The 25,058-nt window shown below is 38.0% G+C and overlaps 1 protein-coding gene across 4 annotated transcripts in view; it reads right to left on the bottom strand.

The window, feature by feature from the left end:
- Positions 1 to 9,692: 9,692 nt before the first annotated feature.
- The window catches only part of PIP4K2A (phosphatidylinositol-5-phosphate 4-kinase type 2 alpha), a 107,102-nt gene continuing 91,736 nt past the window's right edge, over positions 9,693 to 25,058 (bottom strand). For all 4 annotated transcript variants that reach the window (XM_014882204.2, XM_088160568.1, XM_088160573.1 and 1 more), the window contains 4 exons: positions 18,743 to 18,856; positions 14,985 to 15,228; positions 13,765 to 13,868; positions 9,693 to 12,000 (listed from right to left, as the gene is read on the bottom strand). In XM_014882204.2, the coding sequence (XP_014737690.1) occupies positions 11,920 to 12,000; positions 13,765 to 13,868; positions 14,985 to 15,228; positions 18,743 to 18,856 (543 nt within the window). In that variant the 3' untranslated portion in view covers positions 9,693 to 11,919. The remainder of the gene's footprint in view (positions 12,001 to 13,764; positions 13,869 to 14,984; positions 15,229 to 18,742; positions 18,857 to 25,058) is intronic.

The raw sequence follows: 25,058 nt of genomic DNA, 5'->3' as shown, positions 1-25,058 counted from the left end.
TCAGACACAGGGGAGCTTTTGGGCCAAACCTCTGATCTGGTAAGACAGAGTGAAAGAATGAGGGGCTATGAGTGAGACAGGAGACGATCCTATGAAGATGGATGGTACCTCTCATCGTGCTAAATTGCCTCCCTCGCACCAACCACTGGGTTGTGGGGCTGCCCCTTCCTCCCCAGGCAAGGACGGACACTGGCTGTGACCTGAAGGTGCTGATGTCTGCTGATGTGGTGGCCAGCTGCGCTGCCTTACAAGTCAAGGGCTCGCAAGTGTCCCATGACCAACACTATGGCATCAATCTCTCCGCCCCAGGGGAGGTCCCTGGGCGTTCCTGAGTGGATATAAACCCCATAGATGGTGCGTTCCAGAGACCACTTGCTCAGGACATCCTCCTCCACCCGATGGATCCTGTCTGTGACCACGACTACAAGCAGCCAAATCTTGTTGCAGGGCCTGTGGTTGGTGAGATCTCCACTCTGGTCCCTTCTCTCTCTTTCTCTTTATTTTTTGCTTCATGCTCTTGTCCTTTCTCTCTTTTTTTTCCCTTGTGCCTGTCCTTAGATGATGTTGTACTTTCATATTGCAATGCTTTTATGTTGTTCTATTACTGCAGACAGTAATAACCAAAATAGCTACATACCTGCTTTCCTTTGCAATCAAATTGTTCTACAATAAACCCTATGTCTGTGTGTTCACTGACACCAAGCCTTTCATGTTGTTTCACTCTAACCTGCCCCAACGGGTCTAATAAAAAGAACCTGGGCTAAGCTCACCTTCTGCAGGGTAACAGGACTCCACCACTGGGCAGGCCATTCCAGTGCTTGATAACTCTTTTGGTGAAGATTTTCTTCCTGTTAGCCAATACTTTAATCTCTCCTGCTGCAACTTCAGGACATTTCCTCCTGTCCTATCACTTGTTACTTGGGAATAGAGACCAACTCCCACATTTTAAGCAGAAGTACCCCAGGACAACTGTGATTAGCAATTGCAGGACTTCTCCTAGCTGCTTATAGAATTTTTCATCTGCCTCTTCATCCTGTTTGGGAGGTCTGTGACAGACTCCCGTCATGGTATCTGCCAGGTTCTTAACCATAAAGATTCAATCCCACTGGTACCGTCATTAAGCTCCAAACAATCAAAACTGCCCCTACTGTACAGGGATTCCCCACCTTCTCTCCTTCCTTGCACACCCATTCTGAAGGGTTTATACCCATCCATTGCATCTCTTCAGTTGTGTGATCCATCTCACCACACTTCTGTCACAGCAAATATGTCACAGTTTTCTGCTGCACAACAGCTTCCAGCTGCTTCTGCGTGTTGCATTGGTGCAGATAGATTTGCACTGGTCACAAGGTTAAAGCCCAAACAAAAGCCAGAGGGCAGAAGGAATGTCACCACGTTGGGAAATATGCACTCACAGCTAATACTGTTGCTGCAGATGGATTTTTCGGGCACAATAGCTGGTAGCTGTCCCAGAACCAGCACAATCGGTGCTTCTGCCCTACAAACAGCTGATTGTGGGTGGTGAAATTGCTGCCTTAAAATCAAGTCAGGCCATGAACATCCTTTTTCTTTGCCCTTATTGTTTCTCTCTGGAGTGACTTCTAGGGCATCTTTAATAACCTTTCTTTGGCACATACACCAAAGGTATCTACTTTTTTTCCCCCTTTTTTTACCAGAACAGCTGCATATTTCTTCCTGCTTGCAGGCCCCACCCTTGCCCTGAGGACATGGTAGTAGGCAATGAACTTCTGGAGTCAAGGATCAGTCCCTTAACTGCCATAAAAATTAAAAAAAAAACCAAAAAAACCCTCAATGAATCTTGGCATATTTTTCTAATTGATGTGAATGAGATGAAAGGCATAGCTGACTTCCATGACCTCTGCAGGATAATTGTGTATCATGTGTTGCATGAATAAAGGGGTGTGCCATAGCTGTAAAAATGGGAGTTGACACCATTCTGCTCTTTAACAACATCCACTGGTGTGTGACATCCAAGTACATTAACAGCTGTCACCCTTCATTTCTCTTCTGCTCACCTCCCACTTTCTTTGTTCATTTACATGAAACAAATGAAACTTGGTGAGTGAAACATTTGATGCTTACAGTTGTTGAGACTCTCGTTCCAACATATTTTCATAAATGTAATTGTTAGTCTGCTGGTAGTCTTTCCATCTTTACCAGAGTAAGACAGCAGGAAAGTCGGCAGAACATCTGGGCAGAGTTCTTCCATATCTTGTAGTATTAGAACTAGGAGGAGGAGTGCTTTGACAAAGGTCTACAATACAGATAAGATACTTACCAAAGTAATAGGTTCTTCAGTGGTGCAAACTGACATGTGCATTGTTAGGACTTAAATTGCTCTCCAATATCTTTTTTCCAATAAAACTATTTTGAGTTGATGTTGTGGTATTTCTTTCTCAGTCAAGAATGAGTAGTATTGAAAAGGTTTTGAGAAAAATCAGTTCATATTATATATTTGTGAAAGAAATGTTGCTTCCATGATTTTATTTCATTAAAGCTTTTGTGTCTGGCTGTAAACCAAGCTTCTGTCATGTCTTACTCCTCATAGAAGGTTTTGCAGCAACTAAAGCTGAAGAACATCATCTTACTATACCATTTCAGTCAACTTAAGAGTTGAAATGGTCATGCTTTTGTTTTAAGTTATGTATTTAAGTATCTTTTGTAATTGAGAAGGTCTAACACAGACAGTGTGAGCCTGCTTTCCCTTCCCTTGGCTAGGGCAGAGAGTTCTCCTGTTGCATAAAGAAGCTGCATGGTGCTAATTACACTGTAGGAAAACTTGCACATACTCTGTGTGTATGCTGGAGCTGGATTTGTTCTGCTCTCATCTGGTCTGTGGGAATTTATTTGACAGTTGAAAGGATGTTTGAGCTGGCTGTTAAGTACTACAGGAGCATTAGGCAAACGGGACTGAAGATTCTGTTCAGGAGAAGGTCTGCTCAAACATCTGTCTTGCTAACTCATTATACTTCATATAGTTATACTCACTAAACCTTTTGGTGAGAAGTTTGACTATCCTTTTAAAGCTGCAGTTATGCTGTAAAGCTTTCAGTACAAGAACAGTCATAGGTCTTATGCTGGTACAGAGCAGAATAACTTCAATAAGCATCATAAGGAAGTACTGGGATGTGGGCTAACAACATAAGTACTTTTACCAAGATATATCTAGATCCATGGAAAGAAAGACTGGAAATTCGAGTTTATGCTGGCACTGTTAAAACAGCAACACCTTTTAGTTTCACAGGGACTAATTTGTACGAGTCATGGATGATGAAAAGGTTATGCTTGAAGAACCTGGTTCAATAACTATTGAATTTAGATGGAGACTTTCCTGGGCTTTGGATCAAGTTATAATTTCCAACTCTAGTTATTTGTAAGTTAGAAAATATTTCAAATGCCTCTGGATTTCTTTTGATGTGTTGAATGTGTTCCAAAATGAATAATGGTTTGAAGTAATAACATGTGCTTGACAGAATGAACTTCAGAAATAGTACGACTTGCTTCTTACCACGTAAATCTTTGCTATAGGAAACTCACAGCTAAAGCCAGACCTGATTGTGACTGCACAGGGGGCAGTGCAAAGGAAGTTGATGAGACCATTTTCTATTATTCTGATTAAAAACCAGAGCAGTACACTCCAGGCTGTGAATTAGTCTGGAAGGTAACGTTTTGATTTGTGGAATAAACAAGAAGGGGATAAAGCAGTTTTTGTAGGCAGCTTGCTTACAAGCCACATTAAGCTACACAGGAGGTCTGTTTAAAATTACTTTGTTTAGCAGAAAGCAACAATTAGAAAGAGCTTGGCAGTTAACATCTAAAACTAATTTTTTTAGCTGAGACTTCATGGCAATATCCGTATTATATGAAAGATCTAAACCCAAACATTAGTAAAAAATGCTGAAAAGGTCCGGAAATATGTTCAAATATGATCCTTGCCTGATTTGTTTGAACTATCTGAATTTTTCCACCTTTTATCTTCAGGAGAAACTGTAAATATAGCCCTCTGGTTATGCTTGGCCATGGAATTATGTTTCTAGGAGCTGGCAAGTCCTGTAACTCTCTTATGCAAACTCTCTCCCTTAGTTGCCCTATGTATGATAGAATGTATGCTTGGAAACATTGCAAGTCTGAGTACATGGGCTTTTTCCAACCACTCCGTTCTCCCAGACACAGCCTCTGTATTTTTGTGGGCTGTGGCTGCCTTGCAAAAGCTATGTCTGCCCTGGTGCCCATGAGGTCCAGCAAGCACAATTCTCTCTGAGCAGGGTCACAGCAGGGTTTCTGCTCTACTCACAGCCTGTGCAACTCATTTACTCCCTGACTTTGGTTACTCTGATCCTATTGTGTCCCAGCTGCATTTTTCACACTGTCTGCCTATAAAGCATGGATTAATTTAAGCTGATAATTTTGATCTATAAAGCATTTAACAGCATAAAGCTTGGCTGTTTGAAGATCATCTTCAATCTTCACCTTCTGGGTATCTGAGGTCGGCCACGGTTCACTGTGTAATGTTTCCTACCCTCTTGTTCTAAATTAGAGATGTATACTTGTCCATCCTGGAATGCAACCTGCTTTGTTTCTCACCTGTTTGAAAAAGCTTATTTTTTAGTTTTAGTATGTAATGGAATTTGACTAGTAACAGCAGCTCTGTAAATTCTTTCTCTTCTGTGAAGCCATGTTTGCCAAGAATTCGACAAATGCTGTTTCAGTAATAATCTTGGTAGTAAATGTGCAGTTGCTCAGTGGTCATGTAGGGCACCATGCTTTTGGAGAGGGTCTGGATAATGAGTCCTGATCACCAGCACAAGAACATGTATGACAGCAGCTCTTCTCTTGATGTTTATAAGTACAGAACCCCATTTTGGGAAAGCATTTTTTATTTAAAACATTTGTACTCTAATTCTTCAGAATAACCATACATTTAAAGCATGAGCCTTCAATTGCTATGTATATATCAGACTAGGTGACTTCTAGGATATGAGCTGTGATCTGCTATTCCACTGCAGCATCATCCAATGAATTGATGAGCCACATGATGCACTTTCTCCAAGAAGGCAAACTGGAGCCCTGTTTGCTAACTTAAAGGCTGAACTGAGGGCTCTAAGTGAACTCCCAGTAGGTGAGAAGGAAGAGCTGCTTCACAGTGGACCTTAAGAGAATGACAGTCTTTTCACACCCATCTTCTCATTTGAAGACACTGCTCCTCTATCAGCTCTCCCTTGCCCAAATGTGCCCATGAACATAATTGTGTTAGGCCAGACAACTTGGTACTCTGAAAGAAGACACAAGGTGTTTGTGGGGACTGTATCTGATGAAGAGGCTGAGTTAAAACAGTAGGAGATCCAGGCTACATAGAGCACGAGGAAATGTTTCTGTTCAGAGAATATCCCATCCAAATAAAGCATTTCCACAGACTGGTTTGGGTCACAGAAAGAGCTTATTTTGATGATGGAAATGTTCCATGTAGCCATCTTCCTTCTCAGTGTTTCTGTATCAACATACTATCATATGACCCAAGTCCAGCAGTTTAATTACATTTTGCAGGAATATCTCCTTGAACCTTTTACTACATTGCTTTTAAATATGCTGTGGGTTTAGGGTATTTTTTAGGGTTGCTATCATCTGCTCTCTAAGCTGATCAGTTCTCTCTGATTCACTCTACTACTCCCAATCTTACACCATAGCACTGTTCCCATTATTTCAGGTGAAAAAGGTAATTATTGTAAAATGCTTGTATGTAGTAATTTATGCCTTTCCTTTTGCATCATAGTGCTTATGGTCTGAGATTTTTCTCTTCCCCCATGTGGGACTGTCCTCCCTGACCCCAGAGCAGATGCAGATAATGCCAAACCGAGGGAGTATATTCTCTGTTGCTTCTTTTTATTTTGTTTCTTCTTCTCAGCTTTATTTCTTTACTGGCCTCAGTACTGTCTCTTCCGTGCCACTTCAGAAAAGGTTTTTTGGTTTGTGCTCTCCTCTTACCCTAAACCCTTGTTACTGCAACCTGTGGAACCCTACTAGTGACAGCTCCCCGGCCTGAGGTCACTCCATTCACTGTCACCCTTTGTGCCTGACCCACGAGCAGCTGCTCACCCATCACATGAAGTGTTTATCCAGCTGTGAGATGGACATCTTGTGCAGAAGGACACTGTGAGAGACAGCATCAAAAAATCTCATTACATCAACTGGGTCCCCCTGATCAACCCGTTGAGTTACTCTGTCATGAAAGGAAATCAGGTTTGATGAGCAGGACTTTCCTCTCCTGAAGCCTGAAGTGCTGGCTGTGCCCAGTCACTGTGTTGTACAGAAAGCACATTCTTCTCCCTGCAGACCAGGACCTCCATCCTTGTACTGCTGGGTCCAGGTTCAAGGCCACAAAGGCACTCAAGTTTTCCCTCTTTCAGCTGACTCAGTGCCATCCCACTCTGCTGCATCCTGGTGTGAAAGAGCAGCCCAGCACAGAGATGCTGCAGCCTGTGGCATGTGAAACACAACTTGCAAAATTCTGCTCCAGAGCACTTCACAGTGTAATCAGATCAAACACTGTAATTCCTTCCACACAGATCTCTGCTGATTGAAGCAGCAGAGCAGTACTAAGCAGGCCAGCATGCACATCACTGCTTAACTAAAAGCAGATTATTTCCATTCTACCCTATGAAGAGATGATCATGATTGCACAGTACATTTTGGTATTTTAACGTCTTAAATACAAAGTCTTTGGTGCAGCTGATGTACAAATAAATTTCTATCTAAGACTTACTTCTGAGCTAAGGGAAAAGAGTGAAGACTTTCAAAGCAGAAAATGTTTTGTTTTGTTATGCAATTCCACAGTGTGAAAGATAGGGCCCTGACCCAGAGTGTAAAGTTCAATTTAGCATTACGTGCCTGGTTAAAGTAGGCACTAATTAATCAGACCTACTTGGCAGAAAGGATTCTTTTGCATCACTCGAATCTAAGGTGCTGGGATAAACAGGCACATCTTGGGAACACAAGACTTTCTCTTAACCAGAATCAAACATGACCCTGTTATCCTCAGGTGATGAAGACAAAACAGAATTGCTGTCAGCTCAGCCACTGGAGCTAGCCCTTCTCTCTGCCTTGGTATGACAGATGCTCTCTAGACATTAGAGTGACTGAGATATTCTTGTAACAAAATAGCTTTATGCATCCACTTAAAAATATAAAGTGGAAAAGAAAGTAGAGTGCTTTGACTTTGGGCAAGGTGAAATACCAGAAATGTAATGAGTTAAATTACCTTCCAGGCTTGTGTGGAAGTGCTAAACCTCTTCAAGACACAAGGTTCATACACAAATACCATTTATTCCAATAGGACACATATTACTAAACCAAATGAGTCACTATGAATGAATCAGATCGAGTTGAAAAAAAGCAGAAGCTTTTTATAAGCTCAAAGCATATTGGGCAATGACTAAAATGCCTACAAATAGTCAGAGTACTGGATAAGAATGACTTTATGCTACCTTGCAAGAATTATTTCTTGTATCTAAATATCTGGCCTAATAATTATTTTATTTGATTATCACTAATGGAGATGAGACAAGAAGCTGTGAAAAGGGAATATGATGAGAAAGGCTAAGATTGTGATACTGTTTAGTTTGGGAAAAGAGAAAAGCAGTAATTTATTGCAGTTATAGCAACAACTACAGCCAAGGATGAGCTGTGCTGATTTTGAAACTGCACTTTATGAAAAACATCAATTATGACAATTTTTTGAGTAGATGGTAAATGAAGGCTACAAAATTCTCAAAACAGAAATTCAAGAAGTATAATTTTAACTTTTTTTCCTTTTTAATTAGGCAATAGAGAAAATGGAATAGGCCATTCTGCCTTGCTCAAGCCATTCTGATAATTTTGTTAAATAAGAGAGGGAATATTCAATTTAATATGTGCAAAAGCTAATATTTACATTGTTCAGTACATAGAGGCAGGATCACATTAAGAGAAACTGGAAGAGGAAGAGAATAAACTGTTCTTAGGGTCCACTGTAGATAGAACAAATATTAATGAGCTTAAAGCATAGTAATATAGTCAGGTAAGATTTTAAGAAAAAAAAAAATCTTTGTAATGATAGAGCTGGTGAGGCATGGGAAGAGATAGTACAGGGAAGTCATAGAACTACCCTCCCTGGAAAAGATTAACCCAATTTTCACCAATGTTTATTTACAGCTGAACTGCTTCGGGATGGACTGTAATTACCTCTTCAAGTCCTCTCCAGACCTGTTTTTTAACAGTTTTAATAAAGCAGTTATTAATGATTTCTTCTCACACACAAGGCCTTTGTCACTTTGGCATTTTAAGGGACATGCTGATTGCCAGAAATAATTCCTACCATAGAGAAATCAGGACAGACAGAGATGAAACAGATTTCTCTTTTAAGTTACCTGCTCTCTATTTTTGTATTTCCCTCCCCCCATTAAATATATGAATTTGAGAGAAATCAAATGGACAACACATATAGAGAGCAGACACTGGATAAAGGCAGGCTTTGAGACCATCAGAATGCAATGGTTCCACTTGATGCAGGGACTTGCTAACTAGTATTATTTTGGAAAAGAAGTATGCACAAGGGAGGGAGCTGGAAATTCAGATTATACATTTAGGTTATACAGCTGACATAGAAAATTATTGTTTCAAGAATTTAAAATATAATTATTTATTTTAATTTTTAAATTGCAGTCCTCTCATTAACAAGACAGCTGGATCCTACATGGAATATCAGCACTGCCTTCAGGAAAGAGAACCTTTTCTTACACATTGCCATATGCACACTTCTGCTGAACACAGGGTCCTGCAGCTGCCTGCTGCCCACCATGGCTAATGGTCCACGTAATTTGAGCAGCATTCCTTGAGCACCATGTTCACACTAAACTCTCAGCAGCTGGAGCAGCTGTGTGAAGTGCAACCTTAGATTACTAGAGACATCATTAAGTGAGTAATTAAGAAGCTGAATCTCTCCACTCTCTATCATCTCACCTACTTTTAATAGAATAGCTCCTCAGCTGCCTTGTCTTTGGGGTATATCTACTTTATCATTAATTCAGTCACATACTTTACAGGTAATACTGCTGAAAATATTGTTTTGCTACATCTGTGCAATAAACTGAAAAAAACAGAAGGTGACAAATGTATTAAAAGAATTAAAAGTTAAGTCAGAATAAAGACAAAAAGACACTTTTCTGCCATTTGCCTTCAATGTGCAGCACAGGCTGTATCATGCACTGAAAGCCCCAACAATCCAAGTCTTGAAATTCTAGAACAGAAATCCCTCCCTCCTTCCCATGAAAGTTCGGACTTACTCCCAAATACTTTTAAAATAATTGGTTTAGCATAAGATCACAGCTAGCAAAGTTCTGACAATCCTTCTATCAATTAACTGTTGTGGATGATCTTCCTGTTTTTTTATTAATACTAGGATTTAGTCCATAGATTTGCCAATTACAAACCTCAGTATTCATTCTCAGAGCCAAAACCCCAGAGATTAAATGTCTCAAGCCCCTTAAAGGAAACATGGAAGAAGCATATTAAAATCTAGTGAAAAACTTAAAAGTTTAAATTTTGTCTTATTTTTTTTCCTTTGTGATACAGGCATTTAACATCCAAAATTCATCCATGAGCAATCAAAACCACAGGTGACACACGAGAACAAAGGATTTACCTAGTGAGTCATCAAAGTGCTTTATTTTATAAAGCCTTGCTCATGTTTGGAGTGTAATCTAAGCACTAACATACACAATAATGAGTCTTCCTTGCCCTGTCCAAATAAACAGTTTATCAACAAGAGTGAGTGACAAAAATGCTACACAGACAAAAAGAATGCTTTGCTGTAAATGTCTAAAATGGTCTAAAAATGTACACTCATTGGCCGCAATTAAATATGTACTCCAAGTACCTTATTTTGACTCCAGGGTCTCCCTGTGGCCTCATACCTTCAGAAGCTTCAGAAAACGAAACTTGGGTGAGAATGTAGACAACCAGGGTGTTTAGGGAGAGGACAAAAAAGAAAAAAATCAAGCCACAGTACCAACTTATTTAAATACATACAATACAAAAGTATACACATACATTACAGTGCTGCAGACATCACTAAGTCAAATGTAACAAAAAACCCTGTGGGAGAGTTCGGGGAAAGGAAGAAGAATTAGTACACAGCAACAGGGACAGTATTGCCTTTGGCCACTGAAGAGAGTGAAATTAAGGGGTTGCTGTTGTAGGGGCTCCTCTGAAGTGAACCACAACACAGGTTATGCACAGTTGCAGGCTGAGCAGCACTGACATTAGTTATGGAGAAGGCATGCTGGCACTCCTGATCCCAGTTAGAAATGATGAGAGGGAGGTTTGACTTCTCTTACATTGCCTACAAAATCTAACAATTTCAATAAAGAAATTTTAAAGGCACAGCATTAGCACAGTGTATAAGTAGATAAACTTTGAAGCATATGTAAATTTGTCTCTTTCAAGCATGGAGTCTTTCAGGGAAAAATACAAGAGGAGAAGGAATACAATGTTGTTTAAAAATTTTAAACAAGTTAAACATGATCAGCACAGTTTCAGGCAATGTACTATACAATCAAAATTGAGTAAATGGTAGGACAGGTCATTTTGATGCTGAAAGACAACCATGGGAAAAATCCCTCCGAAATATCCTTTCGTATTTTATTGTAAAAGAGTCTATCATGGAGGTGAGACATTCACTTTACACTACTGCATATTACCTCTTGGAAGATGACAAACATTACTTCATTTGTACTGCAAAATAACTTTACATGTAAACTTAAAAGTCTTATATTGTACACGGCTCTGAAATTCAGAAATATCCCTGCTTTCCTAATAATGTAAACAGTAAAATTCAGGGTTCATTCTTCAAGGGATAATCTATAATAAAATACCGCTATTTCAACAGTACAACATAAGCATTTAAACTTCAAATTCCCAGTAAATTACAAGGGAATGGAATTTCTATCAGTGTGCACATCTTTCAGGATGGGTAGAAGATGGAGCTACTATTGCCCAAAACTATGCGCTTTTTCAGATAAGCTTTCTTTACACTTGTAACATTATTAGTTCCTATATTGCAAGAATATAAAAGAAATGAAAACTTCAGGTAGCAAAGAGAAATAAGCAAAGTTTTCCCTTAATGTAAGTTTACTATAGCAAAAATGTACACATAGCATGAATTATGTTAGCTCTTTGTAAGGTAAGAGATGCCAGCTCTCAGATGTCTGAGAGGCTGAACTTCCTGACGCAATGTGCTGAAAAAGAAGACAAAAAACGGGAGAGGGAGGAAAGAAAAGGAAAAAAACCCAACTGCTAGGAACCAAATGGGAAAAGCCTCTGGCACCAAGGGCTGTTGCAGCTGTGTTTTTAAGGAGTGCCAGTGTGCAGGGTGTAACATTCGCAGTAAGGTCTTCATTATTATCGCCACCATCATCATCGTGAAGAATACTGTCATGTATCTTTTTTCAAAAAATAAACTGATCCACAGTTTACAATTTGTTATCGATATTGTAGATTTAACATGCATTTACTCTTCCCCACCCCCACCCCACACCTCTTTGCTCATTAATTCAATTTCAGCTGGTAGCATCAGAGTATTACTGTCACAGTGCACTCTGAGTAAGCTGTTCTATTTATTTAAATTATTTTAAATTTTTTTTTTGCACACACAAAAGAGTCAGAAATAGCTAGAACTATGCTGGGAATATCAGGCAGCTGTTAAAGCGAGTACTCCACCCCACTTCAGTCATCTTTGCCAGCAGATGTAAACAAAGGGGTTGCTTTCTGTAAGATGAGTGCTTCTCCGAGTTCCTTGTTTTCCCTACACTTGTAGCCACTGCTGCTGTCCCCAGGTCTTGTGTCTGTCCTATGTAACACGATAGGTTACGTCAAGATGTTGGCAATAAAGTCCAAGAAGCGCTTTGAATACTGTTCTGGATTAACAGTTGAAATTTCTGCACCAGCCTGTACAGAAAATTGGGAGAAGAGAGAAGGAAGAACCAGTGTTTTATTTTATGCTTTTGTCATTGAGGATGTTAATAAATTTCATGTGCAGTATCAGAACCAGAGACTAGAAACACAGATTGTAATGGCCCTCAAGTAGAATCTTACTGCTCTTACTGGTCTTTTTCGTCTTCACAGGAGGACACTGATAGTCAGGACTCACCCCTGTAACAGCTATCTATCATTTCTGAAACATTTTCTTTTTACTTTCCATGCTTCTCTTTACTTCTATACGAATTTTTACAGCACATTAGCTGTGTTACCCACTGATTCACCAGCAGATTCTGGTCTCTTGAGCAGCAGTGCCTTCATACAGAGAACACTGAATTGCCATACTTACATCTGGCATGTCAATAGTTGTGTAACATGTATTGTTATCTGAATGTTACATAGCCTGGTTTGAAATACATGGCAAGAGTAACACTTTTTCAACATTTATGTATTTAAATCTGGACTCACTGAATAAGCCATACGATTGTTATTTCAATGAAGTCGTGATTTCATTCATATTTTTACTTGAGCTTTTCACAGCCTTACCCACATTTTTATTTATATTTTTCCTGTTTTACAAAAGAGGAAATTTGCATGCATGCAATTAATCAATGAACTTCAGTGTCATGTGGCTCAGGATGGAGACAAAGAAATAAATAAAATGCGTGTATGAAAGTAAAGTTCTGTAAAAAGTTCTAATCACAATCAGCTTCAATAATCATATCTGTTACTCACAATGTATTTCTATCTGTTATTTAAGCCAAAAGTGTGTTTTTAAAGTCTGCTACTTTCAAAGTTCAGTATTAATTGTCAGATAATGGCTGCATATGGTCTGCATCAACTTTCAGCTGCCCAGAAAGCATAAAGTAATGACAGCATTGCTTTAGAGACAAAAAAATACCTCCTACAGGCCTTTGCAGGTCACATCATTCTCTACTGTAACTAAAAAGCCCAGAGTCCTTTGCCTAAAATTTCCCACAATGCCCTGACCCTTTTGATAGTTAGACACAAGAGGGATTTCAGCCTCAAGAATGAATTTGCTTTTTTTAAGAAGTTTATGAAATTTGAATGTTAAATCACCACAGGAGTGATAATGACAGATATAAATCATAAATCTGGAAGACTGGGCTGTTCCACCATGGTTCTTTGGTGTCTGCTGCTAAGCAGCAATCTCAGTCAAAATTAAATAATGTCATCCAAACAGAAGCCTTCACTGAACAGTCCCTGAGTATTTAATATATAAATTATATTTTTATGCCTGATTTTGTAAATTGTAGGGTTTTTTTTTCCCTGAAGACGTATTCTAGAGTGAGCCATGTTATATGCTGAAGAACTAACTTTCAGCAGGCTGTACCAAATAATGAAACCATCATTAGGGCCCTGCATCTGAAATTAGATTCATGACAGGTTTCATAGAGTGGTGAACAGTATTGCTTGCAGGAATAAGGTGCATCTCACAAATTTAGGACAAAGTCTTAAAAAGCATCCCACTAGACCTCTTTGTGGATGAGAAAGCTGCACACACAGCTGAAAAAGGAGTTCCACTCTCAGTTTGTAGGTATGTGGCAGTTATTCTGTACATTTTTATTGCACATTAAACTTGAAAAAAGTTGAAAAAAATTCTGATCTATTTCCCCTTTCCCTAGATTTACTGAACTGTCCTGTATCAGGGCACTAAACAAAAAAGTATGAATATAAATGGAGTAAGAGGAAAAAAACAACCCAGATACTTACCCCATGCTTTACCGTTTTTGCAGCATGGGCAGCTTTCTTTTTTGCATCATAATGAGTAAGAATGTCAATAATGGCCATGAAGTACACTTCCTTCCTGGGTGCATCTGCAAACAGCAAACACAAGGCAGTAAGGACTGCTGAAATATCTTAAGAATGATCTTAACAACTCCTTCTAACAAAGGAGCAGCTGAGACAGGTAAATGTCAGTCATAATCAAGATGCAAAAACCCACAAGTTCAAGCTGTCCTTAACTGAGAATTTAACTGTATTCATATATAATGCAGAACCCCTAAATGAGTGTAAAATAAAAAAAACTAGCATACAGAAATAGGCATTATTGCTCAGTTAAAGTAACGTGGATTTCATCTTTGTGGAAAAACTATGAAGTTTTACATGAAATGTAACGCTCCTGTGTCAACAAACAGAATCCCAGAATGAACTAGGTTGGAAAAGACCTTTGAGATCATCAAATTCAACCTATGACCTAATACCTCCTCATCAACTAAAACATGGCACAAAGTGCCACATCCAGTCTTTTTTTAAACATATCCAGGGATGCTGACTCCACCATGTCCTTGGGCAGACGATTCCAGTGCCCAATCATTCTTCGAGTGAAGAATTTTTCCTGACATCTAACCTAAACTTCCCCTGGTAGAGCTTAAGATCGTATTTTCTTTATTAATAAAACTATGTATTTATCCATGTCAATGCTTATAAACAAAAAGAAAAGCTAACTTTCCTGTCCTGAACAGCCACAGGTAGCTAGTTATACTTAATTTTACACACTAACATGAAACTCAGTTTCAGGCTTCTTACACACTCCTTATAATGACTTTCTCAGCTGCAATACACAAATTTGGTATGAGTGCACAAATTTTCAAAAAGCAACCAAAAACCCGAAATATAACTTGGAATGCTTCTTTTCTCATTCTTTTTAGACTGTGTTTAATGGTGTTATCAGCCAGAAAAGACCAATTATAGATACTAGGCTTCCTGGAAGGGGTGAAAACCCCATGAATTAACTGCTGAAGAACTGGTAAACAGGAATAGCTAAGCATTATAGAAATCTCCTTTCTGCTGCACCAAACAGCAAATTTCCTTTTCCACAGAATGAACTTCTGTTGTTCAGTTTACATTTGCCTTCACATGGTTGTGAGGACTTTAGGACTCTGATACAAGAACCAAACCATCTTAACATAAAAGTATTTCTTAGTGCTTACTTTCATGGGATTTTATTCCATAAACATCAATAGCTGGATCAAATTCCCCTGGAGCCAAAGGCAGTGAGCTGTTCAGTGTATTTCCTGGACTGTCTGGAGGGGTTCCAATGGGGTGGGTCCCATCACTTTCACCTTCCTCTTCTCCATCATTCTCTTCACACTCTATTTCTTCCTGTTCAGCTCTTTCAACATCATGAATTCCAACCAGCAAGCTGTAGTCCATGAGTTTTAACTGAGCAAGGAACTAGAAAGTGATAATGAGCAGTCTATCAATATTACTGAAAAACATAAGCTCGACTTACAAAGAGAAGTTACAGAAAGGTGTCACCAGTTGAGAAAAACTTCTAAGGCACTTCTGAGAGAAAGCAAAAGGGAAGATTAAGTGATAAAGCTGGCAAAGAGATACTTGATTTTACTGAAATGTATTAGCAGCATACAATATATTTGAAACTTATACTGCAGCCCACTCTTCCAAAAGCCTCAGGGAAAAAATCTGTGAGTAGTGAAGACCAGTGTGCTTGCAAGCTGACAACTGTTACTCCTGTCTCGTGTTCCATTAAAATTACAGATTCATAGAATATCCTGGGTTGGAAGTGACCCCAAGTGAAGGATCATTAAGTCCAACTCTTGGCCCTGCTGTACAGAAACATCCCAAAGAGTCACACCATGTGCCTGAGAATATTGACCAAATGCTTCTTGAACACTGTCAGGTTTAATGCTGTGGCACCATCCTCTCTGCCCTCCTTTGGACAGCTTTATATCTTCCTTATGTTGTGGTGCCCAAGACCACACACAGCACTTGAGGTGGGGACTGCTCTGTCACTGCTCAGTGTCCAGAGCAGCCTCTGTGATATCAGGTGTAGAGCGTGTTATGATCTGGTGCAGAACCACCCTCTCAATCCCTTTTAAGTCAAATTAAAGAATCATGAAAAAGTGTTCTAATATTCTTGCAGTGCAAAGCTGTGAAGTTTCACACCCTGCAGACACGAAATGATGTTGTATTCTCTGCACAGCGATAGGCTCATGATTTACATCATGAAAGCAAAACATGTATGTGAATGAAAGAGTGGTTCTGAATAAAGAATAAGGATGGGAGATTTTAGGAAACTGAAACATGAATACACTCCATGTACAAACAAAGAGTTAATTTAATTGAGGAGAACAGGATAAAGCAGAAAGAGGAGGATGGAAATAACAAAGGTATAAAAGCATGAAAATGGGATAAACAGTTCAAGGGGGTGAGGGATAGGCAGGACAGAGCTGTGCTGTAGCTTAAAAGCAGTACAGTGATTTCAAACTTGTGAAGTCCATGCTTGTGGTATACAGAGTAAGTGGCTGAAAATAAAAATTGCTTCAGTTTTTATAAACTCTAAATGGTTATAAAAAGGAAGTTAGAGCAGACCAGGGAAGAAGGCATTTGAGTTAGACTCTGGCACAGAGACAGTGATGGTGATGAAAAAGATAAAATACTAGGTAATGAGAAACTTCAGTTTGTCAAAATCTAATTCTGTGAAAAGAGACGAGCTGCAGATAACTCTAAATTCAAGTGCTAGAAGAAATATTGTGAGACTGAGAGGAGGTTTTAAGAAGAAGAAACTGTTTTTTAATGATTTCAGTATCATTTATTTCAATATAATAAAACAATAGACTTCACAAGACTGGAAGGGATCTAAGTCTGAAAAGATGATGCACAACAATATACAAGACAAACAGATGAGACTGGCCAAAGGCGATGGGGTGGAAGAACTCCAGGCCTATTATTCACTACTTGGTAAATACAGGGGGGAAAAAAAATCTACCAAGAATAATACAAAATAGCATAAAAGAGAATGGACTCTTGGAAAAAAAGAGTGAGCTACAAATTGGATGAGAATGGCTCTTAGAAAAAAGTGTGCTGCTGCTAACAACAAAAAGACTTAGGGAGATCAGCACAAGGTAAAAAAAAATATCTGATTTTAAATAGAAAAAATATATAGTTTTTCTCAGGACACCTGCAATGGAATAAGGAGATGAGAAAACAGACAAGGGGACATCAAAACAGCAGTAATTATTATATTTGAACACGGGAAAGAGACATATAACTTGATTAGGAGAGAAATGCAGAAACAAAGCTTAACGAAAAATAAGAACAGATATAAAGTGAAATAACTCAGAATAGTACCCAATGATATGTTAACTACAATACTGTTTGATAAGATAGTAATATACTAAGTGTTGTGCATTTCTTTTCATTATAGTGAAATATGAGCTTTTGCACATTGGTTGCAAAGTGTGTCTATCAGTTATCTAATAAGGGCAAAAGAACCAACAAAAGAAAACCAGGGTTAAAGAATAACTTGACATTGTCAAAATCAGGAGCCAGATCACTTCACACTAGTGGTTTACATGGATATTAAACAACTTTCTGTATAAACTTCAAACCCATAAAAACAGCCTCTCAAGACATAATCTAGAATCTGCCATTATATTCCCAGTCTGGTAAATGATACAGATCATACACAATCTACTTTTCAGGGTAAGAAAGTATCTTCCACATTCCTTCCACACACTTGAGATATTATCTGCAACCTACTTACTGTAAAAGCAGTAGTCAGCAACAGCAGTACATGTTAAAAGAGCACAGAATTTTAACCCAAATAAACTTATCTCTAGAGCTGTGATATTAGTAGAGCACAATATTTTAAATATAAAATAAACATACACTGGTATTTCAGAAAGTATTTATGTTTTCATCATCCTCACCACCATAAATTTCCCATTGTTACTATGATGGGAAATTAAATTTCCTCAGAAGCAAATTATTGGGTAAATTCTAAAGTAACAGTATTTTGTTTTGTACAACTAATGAGATACAGATCTGAAGAATTTGGAAAGTCAATTCACAGAGCTCTTTTGATATAAATAGCTGAAAGTCTTATTAAGTCACAGACATATTTTGCTACTAAGTCTCTTCCAAATCTGCCTTTTTACTTGAAAACAGATTTTAGTCTTTGAGTAAAAAGCTGAAAATACTGTGTTTAGGAAAAATATTTTACATTATGCAAACTAAAGGCAAGTTGTGTGAACAAGTTAGTCTGATATTTATTTTATTAGCTGAACAAAATCAGTAAAAATATTTCATTAAATTCATACATTAACACTTTCAAGTATTTACTATATTCAGCCAAATAAATTTCAAGTATTTACTATATTCAGCCAAATAAATTACAAATTTATATGAAAGACTACGTTAAGATAATGAGAATCCAATTGCTGTATTTAGATTACTGAAGCACTCTACTGTTGTGATACTAAGAATGATTTAAAACTGGATTACTAATAAGAAACAAAAAGGGCATGCACAGCAGTGAGCAGGGGAGATGCCCCTCCTCTACTATGGACTACAGTCCCTATTTGGCCTTAGCTCTGGTGGACCTCCACCTGTAAAGTACAACTAACAATACTCACCTCTCTCTCAGGGCCATTTGGAAGCACTAGGCTTGTAAAGCATTAAAGCATTAAGCAGTACCATCATTTTAACATCACATCATCAAGGCAGGAACAATGTATGGCAACCAGCTAGGGCAGCAAGCCATTTATCACATCAGCAAAGCAGTGACCAACTCCTGAAAGTTTAAATTGTGTTTCATTTAAAAGAGTCAGTGTTTACAGTTTTATAAACTCGAGCTTTTATTAATGAATTACAGGTATGATTTCCTGGGATATTCATAATTTGCTACACATTTTAATCACATGTAACTGAACAGGCACATTCTTACCTCAACATCCTTTTTGAGCTTCTCAAGGAACATCTTCTTGTTATTCTCATCAATATGAATCTTTTGGCCATCATTAATAAAATCATTGTCTTTGAACGTCGGCAGCTCTTTGGCCTAAAACAAACCAAAATTCCTGTAAGAGCAGGATTGCAAAGAGGAGTGTGGTGAAGCTGCTGGCCTGGGGCAGCCCCTGTGCCCAAGGAGGCACCCCTGAGCTGCCTCTCCTCCATGGCACCTATGGAGCTCTTTCCTTAGCCTATCCCTCCTGGAAATGGCCTAGGTTTGTGTTAACTGGGCAGCAAATGTAGCAAGTACAAAACCTCCACTCAGTACCAGATTTGCATTGAGCTTCTTCCAAGATGTCATTTGTCAAAGTGACTGGCAATAAATGAAGTCAAAACACAATCTATACCTCATAACAAAGGGCCTGCATCAGGTCTTACAGAGGATGTCAGACTGGATTGCATTTTGTGTAACTATTGTGAATGTTTACAAGCGCCTAATACAAAATAATTATTGGAAAGCATCAAATGAATGTGAATGATGGAATTCTGCCTAAAAGTAGCAAATGCCAGAGAAGACCACTGCCTTTTCAATATGTAATTAAATATTCTTGATGTTGGAGCAACTTGATTACCTTCAACTCCCTCATGAAGTGATTTGCAACACCTCAAATGGCCTCTTCTTTTTAATGGGCAGTGACTGGAAGATTACTAAAAAAACCCCAGCAAATCAACAAGTTCCTTCAGGACATTCAAGCAAAATAGAAATAATAGTAACTCCTGTAATCAGAGGTTTAAAAAAATTGGCCCACTAAGAGCAATGAACAGCCTTTCTCCCTGTCCCATCTTTAATCAATAGTATGGAAGAACAAGCTTCCTTTATAAAGAAAATGTTACAGAACAACCAGTGCTGCAATTCCTGTGAATTGTCGATGGCCAAGAGCTAGTGAGTACCCTGAATAAAATAATTTCACCTTAATCTGAAAGTCCTTCTGCTAGGAATAAAAGGCAGCTAACATCAGCCTACAGGAATGTCCTCCCTAAGTTTAACTAGTCAGACATTGCTTATAATCTTACAGGAGATAGTGTTTTTCATAAAGTTTATTTTCTTCCTATGGCACAGTAAGGAAAAGAATTTGAGAGCTTCCTTCCTCTGCTCCAATGTATCTATCTTGGAAAGCATAGCATTAAATGCGAGCACCACAGCAGGCTCTGAAAGGCCCTCATGGTTCTTCACAATAGCCAAAAGTTCTTTTTGCTGTTGGGCTGTGTGCACTGAGGCGGCCAAAATACTGTTTCCCAACTGTCCAAATTCGTTTTTTGGACCTGGAATTTGTGAATTGCTTGAGATCCACAATGCTACTTTTGTTTAGAAAAGTGATCTTTTTCATCTAATAACTGCTCAAAAGCACTTAAGAACTTAGTAACATTGTAATAGTTACAAACCCATTATTAAATCCATGGCATCCTGATACCTATGAAGTTTGAAAAAAAAAAAGTCTGGCTGCTCTGAATTATTACTGTCTTGCATCTAGAACATTCTGATACATTAAAACACCCTCTAATAGCAATCCTCTATTTATATTAAAAAAAAGGAAAACAAACACCCAAGCAGCTGAGGGAGCTATAATCATTCATCTGTCCCAGACTCCACTTCCAAGGAGGAGTCATTCAGCAGTGCTCTCCTGCTTTACTCAAAAGCAATGCTGGATGCTTTTTGAAGCTCACAATGAATTATCACAATATGACTGCACAGTATGCATTGATTTTCCTTCTGGCCTACTTAGTAGAGGTTTAGGACAAAAACGAACAGGGGAAACATCAGATAAGCATTCCAGGCTAACAGCTGTAGAAATTAGCATACTCAGTTGAGCATAGTGTCCCATGGACAGGGCTAATTCTGCAGAGGCGGGACTGTGGATCCAGGGATGTTGCCAGCACTGGAGGATGGAATCCAGTGCGTGGGATGCTTAAGAATGGAGAGGAGATTTGGATGAAATAATTTAAGATGAAGCAATAATGAAAAGAATGCAGGAATCCAAGCTTCCTTCATTTTTAGCCCAAAATCACTTAGAAAAAAAATCCCCAGATTATTTTTCTACCTAGTATATCCAAGCTACTGATTAAATTAGACAGAGGTTAAAGTGAAACAAACCCATTAACACAGAACCGCCCCCCCCCCACTAGTGCTGGAGGGTGAGCACAGAGGGAGGATGTGCCTGTGGTTAAGATGCTGAGATGCTTGTTTGCCTCTAGGCTCTGCCGCAGGCTTCCTGTAGAGCACAGCCCCAGTCACACTGGCGGGGTGTGAGGGGAAGCTGCCTCGCCACTGAGGACAGTCCTAGGGTAGTAAAAATAAACTTAAATTACAAGCAGTGTCTTTTTTGGGAGATGCTAGGGCTGGTAAGCCAGTTGTGCAGGTGCCATACTTCACTTTAACCTTGTCTCTGATCTATTTTTAATAAAAGTGAGCTAGCAAAGCTGACACTGCTGCAGCTCTTGCCTGTCATCACAAGACCCAAGGGGTACTCCCAAGGACGTTCTGGGCAGTGAGTCAGCACTCCCAAAAAGCCAGACTCGTCACTGCCTTGTATACAAGTTCCCTGAGTCCACAATCATCCCTCTGACAATGTTTATCTCAGGTAATTTTTATTCACCCAAATACCCACAGTTGTAAAGACTTGGCAAGTGTAGAACTACGTAAGTTAAAAAACAATTCTGAAGCAAGTGAAGAAAAAGCAAAAAAAAAAGGGTCCCATTGAATTAACTGAAGCTAAAAAGCTCTGTGCTAGTGGTTGCCCTCACTACATTATTTGCATGATGCCTGCCAGCCTATTCTCCTCCTTCTTTCTAGGTGTTACTAGACAAAGTTTGTTTGTTGGGTTTTTTTGTGTAGTAGGCAATATTATTCTCCCTATTTATTTAAAGCTGAATAGTCCCTAGGATACTGTTGCAGTCCCACATAATTACTAATGACAGCTAACAGTAGAAGTGATTCTAGTAGTACTTTAACTGACATTTGTCTTAAAATTGATTTGTGAATTTAAGAATCAAAATCCATGAAATATTCAAGCAGGAGGGGCTCTTGTAGTTATGCTGAATTAATAATACATTCATTCATGTTGAAAAATCCCACTATGTTCATTTCTTATATGCTGAAATAAACACAAATATAATCCCATCATGGCACTTTAGAACACTATCTGAATGAAAAAAATTGAGACTTTGCTTTAATGAAATAATTGATATGGTTAATTTTTTATGATGTCTCAAATATTTCCAATGAAGCGAAATCCTTGTTGGAAAATGATTCTCCTCGAATGTAATTCATTATAATGAACATATTACTGTCATTAAAGAACTAAATATTTTAAGACCTGCACAGGAGATGAGCATCTAACTACTTCCACTAAATTAATAATAGATTTTCTTTCTGAACCACCTCCATTTTTTAACCTCCTACTTAAAGATGCAAGAAAGGCACAATAGATTTTACAAATATAAAACATTTATTTATTAAGAAAACATGTTATCAGCACATTTCAGGTTTGCATTCCAAAGTTTGCCATGGTCACAGAGAATGTTAATGGCAGGAAGATTTCACTGCCTTTGAAAGGCTGAAAATCAATAAAGATTTCTTAGTAACTAAGATGATAGAATGTGTAAAGCCTCATTCAAAATAAAAGTATAATGTAAGAGCTGATATGCTTTGAGTTAAAAAAAATAAATCTTGGAATGTAACAACCAGGTCAAGTTTTTATTTCAAGATGAATATGGAAATAGTTTTTGTATATTTCTTAGGACATCTCAATCTATTCTATTCTAATGAATTGAAATTAATATTAGCAATTTTGTTTCCCCTAAAGGGATTTTGTACACATCATGACATCAAAAATAATGGTCATAGCCAACATTAAAGCTTGCATTTTGGAAGCAGCTTGCTAAAATAGCTGCAGGCCAGGTAAGTTTCCAAATAAGTGATTGAGAAAGGAAAAAGACTAATTGTCCTCATGACCTGGCAGCAATTTCTCATCTAGCAAAGACAAGATTCAGGTTTTAGGAGAAATGTTGCATAGCAGCCTTATTTCTTCTCTGGAACTAGCCACAAGTTACATTATTCATGCAGCTAATCATGGAAAAACTTGGCTTACAATTTATAAATTTTGAAAATTATGTAAAACATCTGCCAAGAGTGAAGGTCCACACCCTGGACTTTTCTAACAGCAAATAGCCATATACACCTTATTTTTTTTAAAGTATTGGGCTCATGGAAGCATACATGGAAGGCACTGCTTGGAAAAAAAGAAAGGCCATAATACTAAATATAGTTTGGAGTCATTAGATCTACAAGAAGGAAGGTTAACTTCCTTTGGAATTATGCAGCTTCTTGTCTCCAATAACTCTATAAGCTAGGTCCAAACTTTTGTTGTACAAATTGCCTTCCCTAGACAGGCATTTCTCTACAAAGGATGTGCAGCTCCACTTGACATCACAGGTCTGTAAAAGGTAATGGAAATAGAGCTGTAACCCCAAAGCAGGGTTTGAGGGAAAACACTGAAATGACTTTAGCCAGTATAACAACATTTTCTGTAGGAAAAAAAATTGTGGTAGAAGAGTTTAGTACTCAAGCATGTACCAAAATAGAAACTGTCTTCTTAATGCTCAAGGAAATCCATCCAGAATTATCCTTAGCATTAATGTTTTCCCGTTGCAAAAGGAATATCCAACATAAAATGCAACACAAAATTCCCCTGTTGTTTTTAAAATTATTTTAACATATGGAAAACAGACTTCGAAACAAAAACGAAACAAAACACCCCTACTCCCCAAAACCAAACAAAGGCAAACGAGTGATTTGTTTTGAAAAACTGGAGTGTGATGCTTTGAAAGTTATAAACTCTGTAGATTGCAACATTTAGATTTATTTCACAGATAAATCTAAGACACTTCACAAGTCTCTTGTGTGAGATCGGCACACAAGAAATGGACTGAAATCACTAATAAGAGATAAGTACAAAAATGTTCTGAAATTAGCAATTCTAAAACAGCAAGAAAAAATAGCTCAGATTTTGGAATTATCTACCTTGAATTAAGTTTTTCATAGTGTCACCATAAGTAAAAAACCAAACTGAGTCAAGACTGAGTGATTGTGTTGCTATGCTCCTCCACTAAAGCCCTTCTTCCTTAGGTTATACTTTCCTCTCAGAAATCAGTTAATTACTATATGCTGTAATATATAAAGTAAACCACAAAGCTAATATCTAGTGACAACTTCCAATCTAATTATCACAGCTATGTATTTTGCATACCATTTAATTAAGATGCAACATAGCTGTCTTTTTCCCAAAAGAAACTTGAATAGAAATTTTTTTTTTATTCAATTGTATTTACTACAATTTTTCTGCATTTATGAATGGTGATTTATGAAAAAACATACTACAGAGCTAGCAATGGAACCAGTTTTACATTGATTTAAAAACATGCAATAATCTCTGGAATTGCTTGTGAAAACTGAAATGTGGTAGGCATCAGTTCAGTTAGGATTTATTTTTCTTCAAATTTATTTCTGAACAGCTCACTCACAAGCAACAGCTTAGATTCTTTTATCAGCACAAGTAGACTCAGCTGTTACTGCTAATTTGATGTTGTACTGCAAGTATTGCATAATTGTGAGCAGCTAGACCACCAGGGGAGTTCTGCATTATCCTCATTTCACTTAAGAGGGCAAAATTGTCCAAAGAGTGAATAGAAAATGCCCACTATTAAAATAATAAAAATTTTAAAAAGAGTAGTAAAGCCCCAAAACCACAGAGGAGCAGCTGTCAGATTTTGACAACTGTTGAAACATACTGTTCTTTTAAAATCCAAGGCATCTGTAAGTGCATGTTATGATACATGTTTCCAAGAAAGTGATGCCTTTATTATTAAAAGTATCATTTGTAACATAAATGAAAGGAATTGTGTGTTAAGGTGAAATTTAAGGGAATGGTGCTTGTTTCTGCACTGATTATCACAAAATATTGAAGTGACAGTTTTGGAGCTCATCCATATGTTAGGATATTAAACAGCTGAAGACAGTCAAACAGGAGGTAAACTGCAAACAGGATGGAAAAGCACCATTCTCAATCAGACAACTTTTCATCCTAAAAACTGATTAAAAAGTTTGAATACTAATACCTATGCACACTACCAAACTAAAGTAGAATTTTACTATTTTCTCCAATAACTTATCCATTACATCTTTTTGCATATTTGTCTCTTCTTTATTAACTGAGTAAGTAACTTTTAGTTTGATAAGAAGACTCAAGAACATA

Source organism: Sturnus vulgaris, chromosome 1 (genome assembly GCF_052056855.1).
Source record: "Sturnus vulgaris isolate bStuVul1 chromosome 1, bStuVul1.hap1, whole genome shotgun sequence".
Taxonomy (NCBI): Eukaryota; Metazoa; Chordata; class Aves; order Passeriformes; family Sturnidae; genus Sturnus; species Sturnus vulgaris.
This window is presented reverse-complemented; position numbering and strand designations above follow the sequence as displayed.